We start from the raw sequence: 5,707 nt of genomic DNA, 5'->3' as shown, positions 1-5,707 counted from the left end.
ATCGATAAGGACACACACGGACCAGACACACACAAACAAACACGCACACACACACACGCACATACACACCCGCATAGAGCTAGCGCAAATGCAAAAGCAGCGCAAAGTCACCAAAACTAAAAAGCACAATACACCGAAAACGAGAGCGCTCACTGCCAGTGAAAGTGCACATGTCCTGAACGTGCTGCTACACTGGTGGCCAACAATAGTGAGCGCGGTGCGATAAAGCGTGCGGCATTTAGATTGTGTTCGTTATTAGATAAATTTCTTAAAAGCACCAGCAATATAGTTAGATTAAATACCTCTTTTCTTGATTTCTTTTACGATATGGATTAAATGTTAAAAATCAAATATTATATGAATTTTTATTCGTTATTATTATTACAATATTATATTTTATATGGTTTCGAATGTAAAGAATTCACTTACTCATATTCCAAGCGAAGATTGCGTATACGCAATTTTTCTACAACAGTATTATTATTACTAATATTAATAAATAAGCAATTTTTCATTAAATTATGTTAAATTTACGTGCGTATCATAGCTACATGTATTACATCAAATATAAATAAATTTTTATACACCGCTCCTTAGAAGCAAATTACGTATACGCACGAACCCAACCATTTTCTGAATAGAATAGAACAGTAATAGCAGCAGAGCACTCAATTGCTGGCCACCAGTGTACACGCACTTATAAGCGTCATCTAAGTTAAAGCTGAGAACGTGAGCATGCGAGTGCGCATTTGTTTGGCAAGCTTTGCTTTTGCTCAAAGTCCTTGCGCTCACACTGGCTGCCAGCGGCGTCGTCGTCATTCTGTGACGTTTGCTCGTGCAAAAACAACATAAATAACTGAATGCCGAATGGAGAGCCGAGCGCTAGGCCCGAACACGCACGAACTGGCGGCGCTTGGCTGCCCGCTGCTTGCTGATTGTGCTTTGCTTTTGTGTTTTCGCTGTGAATGAAAGTTCGAAAGCATCAGCTGGTTGGGCTTTAACATATTCTCAATTGTGCTCAACGGGAACCCCTGTTTGTTCTACACCCAAACACCCACACTCTCTCTCTCTCTCGCGCGCTTCGGCAACAACGGCAACGGCCAAGTAAACAAATACATGTGCACAGCGCGCGGCGCGCACATGTTCAGCTGTAGCTGTAAGGTCAGAGCAGAGCGCGTCCTTACAGTGCATGCTGGCAGTATGCATACGCGAGTGCATTTATTATTGCTGTATATATTGTATATGGATAACAAACAATGTTAAAGCTATGTACAATAGGCAGGTATTCGGTGACTTTGTGGCGCTGCCCGAGCCTCGCACATTAAAGTTGCCAAAGAAGAAGGTCCTCGGCAGCTTGAGTGAGGGCAGCGCCTGACATTGGCCGGCAAACCAGCGGCGAGTGTTACCATCGCTGTCGCGGGCCACAATGCAAATCTCGGCGCCACCCAGTTTCGCCTCGCCGTGGGACAACAGCTCGGCGACGGGTATTTCGGCTGTGCGCTGATTGTAGGCATAGTCCGTCTGGTGCAAAATCTCGTTGCTGCTGCTGCGTATGTAAACATTAAAGTCCGCCACGTCTGCAATGGCTGAGACAAACCAGCGCATGGTCAGATTGCCCGCCTTATTGCTAAACATAAAACAAAAGAAAATTTAGCTACAGCTGATTTAGAATATTTGAATAAATATTTATAACCTACGTTTGCACCTCGCGAAAGCGGACATCCGTCAGCTGTTTGTACTCGTTGCCCGCATAGAGCTCCAGCTCATCCTCCCTGCAATTTAGGTATTCATCTTCGATGTTCAGCAGGTGCTGATCCTTGACAATGCTGGGCGTCTGGCAACTGACGCTGCTTAGGTCTTCGCTAGGCGCTGTCTGCTGCAGCATAAAATGCTTCAACGGTCGCACGTTACAGCCGCAATACAGCGGATTCTCGGCCAACAGGACTTGGCTACCATTGTGCATGGTGGCCACCAGCGAGGCTGGTATATCCTCCAGGCTATTATTCCGCAAGTCAATGTATTTCAGCGACTTCGTCTTGACCAGATTTCCAAAGGGCAAATGATAGATTTGATTGTGCGAAATATCCAAGCTGCTCAGATTCTTGGGCAGATCGAAGATATGCTCCTCGGACATCAGATTCGTCAACTCATTGTGGGACAAATCCAACGATTGCAGCGAGGTAAAGTTCGATAAGACGCCACGACGCAGTTCGTTAATTTGATTATGGGACACATTCAACTTGAGTAACTTCTTCGTACCGAAGGTTATGTCATAGGTGAGCACGGGCATTTGATTGTAGCTCAAATCCAAGTACTTCAGATTGTAGGGTATATACTGATGGGATGGGAAGGTCTTCTTGGTCACGAAACTGATGCGATTGTGGCTCAAGTTAAGTGTCTTCAGGCTGAGCAAATCGTCCAGCACACCGTGCGTCTTATTGTCCAGCTTCGAGAGGGCATTGTGCGACAGGTCGAGCGTGCGCAGCGATGGCAATCCAATGAATATATCATTTGGCAGCTGTCTCAGCCCGTTGCTTGACAGATTGAGTGTGAGCAGCTGCAGCAGCCCCTCGAATGCCCGTTTGCTGTGCAACCGAATTATTCATTTAAATGCATCTGTTTGACTGCAGTGTCAGGTCGCAGCACTTACCTAATATCCGAGACCTGATTCCCATAAAGATTGAGCTCAAACAGAACTGGCAGCTTGCCAAAGGCGCTTCGCTCCAACACACTAATGTTGTTATTCTGCAAATAAATTATTTGGAATTATTAGACACTGTTCAACTGAGGACATAAATGGCAAATTAAGTTTAGAATTTGCTAATTAAATGTTTGGAAACGACAAATTAAAAACTTGAAGTTGCTAAGTCAATAGAAATCTTGCATAAGTAATTATCATCACATGAATCATGCTGGAAACCAGTTCGAGACCAATAAAAAAAGTCTCCCTAATGACACAGAGAATATTTAAGAATAAATTAGAATCTAACCATAACAGAGAATCATTGTTAAGGTACACTCACCTCCAGGTAGAGATATTGCAGCGTTGACATCACAGCCACCGCCTCCAATGGCGGCTTGCTGATGCCGTTCGACTGCAGCAGGAGACGTTGGACAACCAGCAGCCCCGTAAAGCTTTGTCCATCCAAATTATCGGCAAGCTGATTGTGACTGAGATCCAAATATATCAAGGAGTTCATAACCGGCCAGGTACCCGCTGGTATGGAGCTGATGTTGTTGTGGCTCAAATGCAACTCATTCAACGAGATGGGCAATTGGAAGAGCTTCTCCAATCGATTATTATTCAAAAAGAGCTGCCGCAAGCTTGTCAGCTTGGCCAGCGAACCGCGCATAACATTAACCAGTTTGTTGTGGCTCAAGTTCATCTCCAGCAATGTGGGTAATGTGCCAAATGTCGAGGATTTAATCTCCCGCATGCTATTGTAACTCAAGTCGATGGAGCGCAAAGAGAATAACGTTTGAAAGACGCCATTGAATATTTGAGATATGTTGTTGTGCGAAACATCGATTGTGTGCAGCTCATAGAGTTTGGGAAAACAGTTCTTGGGTATTTCCGTAATGTTGTTGTGCGAGACATTCAAGATGCGCAGGCCAGACATATTTTGAATGGGTATCTAAAAATGTAAATGTAGTTAGACATATCGATGCAGTTTATCATTAAAAGCCAACGTACCTGTGCCAAGTTGGTAAAGACATTGAAGCTCAGCTGAAACTCCGTAGCGAAGGTCGTTTCATCGAAACTACGACGCGAGAAGTTAGCAAGTCGATTGTGTGAGAGATCCAATTTGGTTATATTAATGCAGTTCTCAAAGGCAGCCGTTTCAATCAGCTCCAGGGCATTGTGCGAGATATTGATGACAGCCTGGTAAATGTCCTTGAACGAGTTCTTCTCGATTTTTGTTATATTGTTCTCTGCCAGGTCCACCAGCTAGAAACATATTAGTTAATAATAAAATATCGAATATTTATTCCATTTCACCTACCTCCACATAATTCATTTGCGTAAACATTTGATACTCAATCTTCTTCAGCTTGTTGCGCGCCAGATCAATTGTGCCAATGCGTGCCACAGAGCCGAACGTGCCACGTCCCACATCTGTGATGGCATTGTCGCTCAAGAAGAGACGACGCAGAAAACGCATTCCTCGAAAGCTGTTCGCGTCCAGCTTGCCAATCTTGTTGTGTGACAAATTGAGAACTTTGAGCACCGAGTTGCGGGCAAAGGTGCCACGGCTCAGTTCGGTCAAGGCATTGTGCGAGACATTGCACCAGCCCAGCTTTGTTAGATCCGAGATGTGTTGCGCCTCCAGTTTCTTGATCGTATTATGACTTATGTCCAGCAATTCCAGTTCACGCAGATTCTTAAATTGATTGCGCTTCAGATTCTCCAGCTGATTTCCATGCAGATCCAGAGTTTTTAGTTTTCGCAGCGGCTGAAATGTCTCCACGGGCAGATCACTCAACAGGCCATTCGTAAATCGTATAATTTCGAGCTTGTTGGTAATTTCTTGACCCAAAAACAGATCCTTGGGCAGTTTCTCAAATGCATGCCCGTCGATTACCAACTCACGGGTTTTTCCCAAGATCTGCGGCATACATTTATAATATTATTTTCTGGGAAAATTTAAATTCTTTGAATTCACTTACGCCAAATCCCAGCTGACCAACATGACTTAGATTCGTTCGCAGCAACTTGACCTGCTCTAATGTATTGTTCATGCCATAAAATACATAATCCTCAATGGTGGCAAGGGGCGTCTCCTCAATGGTCAAAACGCGCGCCTTAATATGCGCAAAAAGCGGTCCAAAGAGGCGTACTGAAAGTAGCAGATAAATCAATATCTTCTAATATAATACGTATGACCGGAACGCACCAAAATGTCCCTTGTATATGGTCAACTCCTCCACTGGCAACTCCAGAGAAGCCAAGTTCTGAAGGGCCACCGAGAGTGTGGCCAAGTTTGTATTTTCGCAGCGAACAAAAATGCCAACATCGCTGCCATTTACACATAGACAGGGGTACAAAACTTGTGGTCTATAAATTTAAAAAATGTAATTTTTAAAAACTCAGTTCAACTTTTGTTAAACATATAATAGTACAAGAACTTACTTTCTGGGGCATTTGAACTTGGGTTCGCCATAAATATATTCGCTGCTGACTAAGACAAATAACTGCAGCAGTAACAAGGCGATGGGGCGCAAGCGTAACTGAATCATGTTCAAAGTATAACTTGTTTATTTACGTTTTATGTAGGTGTATGCGTGTCTTTGTCGCTGTCGTCATTGGTTCATTTTGGCCATGGCAAGAGAAAAGAGTTTGTTGCTTAAGTCTATTGTTTCTTCGTCAGCAAAAAAATTGTCATTTCCAACCATTCAACTATTTGTCATATGGGTAAACCTAAAGCAAATTATATTAGTTACAACTCATTTCTATTTCGTATGAATATATTTCCACTTTTACTTTTAAGCTGCGCTCGCGCAACAGGTTCCGCTTGTCTTTCTCTCAGTTTTGTTACTGATTTGCTATTGGTTAACAACTACCGTTGTTGTTAATTTGCGTGGAGGCCACTTGCCACTAAGGCAATGCCAGCACTGCACATGAGACATGACTTATAATTAGAAAAGTAAGAGTAGTAATTACATTACTCTTTGTTTCATTTTAACTTATTCATTTTATTGTCAACCA

The 5,707-nt window shown here is 43.3% G+C and overlaps 1 protein-coding gene across 1 annotated transcript; it reads right to left on the bottom strand.

Annotated features, from left to right (window-relative positions):
• Positions 1 to 1,105: 1,105 nt before the first annotated feature.
• Positions 1,106 to 5,694, bottom strand: conv (insulin like growth factor binding protein acid labile subunit convoluted). Its single transcript, XM_018010162.2, has 10 exons — positions 5,483 to 5,694; positions 5,132 to 5,419; positions 4,896 to 5,056; positions 4,669 to 4,838; positions 4,005 to 4,607; positions 3,695 to 3,949; positions 3,024 to 3,635; positions 2,651 to 2,745; positions 1,698 to 2,585; positions 1,106 to 1,627 (listed from the first exon to the last, which is right to left on the bottom strand). Exons 2-10 carry the CDS (start codon positions 5,236 to 5,238, stop codon positions 1,222 to 1,224), a joined length of 3,297 nt encoding a protein of 1,098 aa, XP_017865651.2. The 5' UTR covers positions 5,239 to 5,419; positions 5,483 to 5,694; the 3' UTR covers positions 1,106 to 1,221.
• Positions 5,695 to 5,707: the final 13 nt, after the last annotated feature.

The sequence above is a fragment of the Drosophila arizonae genome, chromosome 5, assembly GCF_054131065.1.
Source record: "Drosophila arizonae isolate 15081-1271.41 chromosome 5, UAZ_ARI_1.0, whole genome shotgun sequence".
Classification (NCBI taxonomy): Eukaryota; Metazoa; Arthropoda; class Insecta; order Diptera; family Drosophilidae; genus Drosophila; species Drosophila arizonae.
Note: the sequence above shows the minus strand (reverse complement) of the source record. Positions and strands in the feature narration are given on the sequence as shown.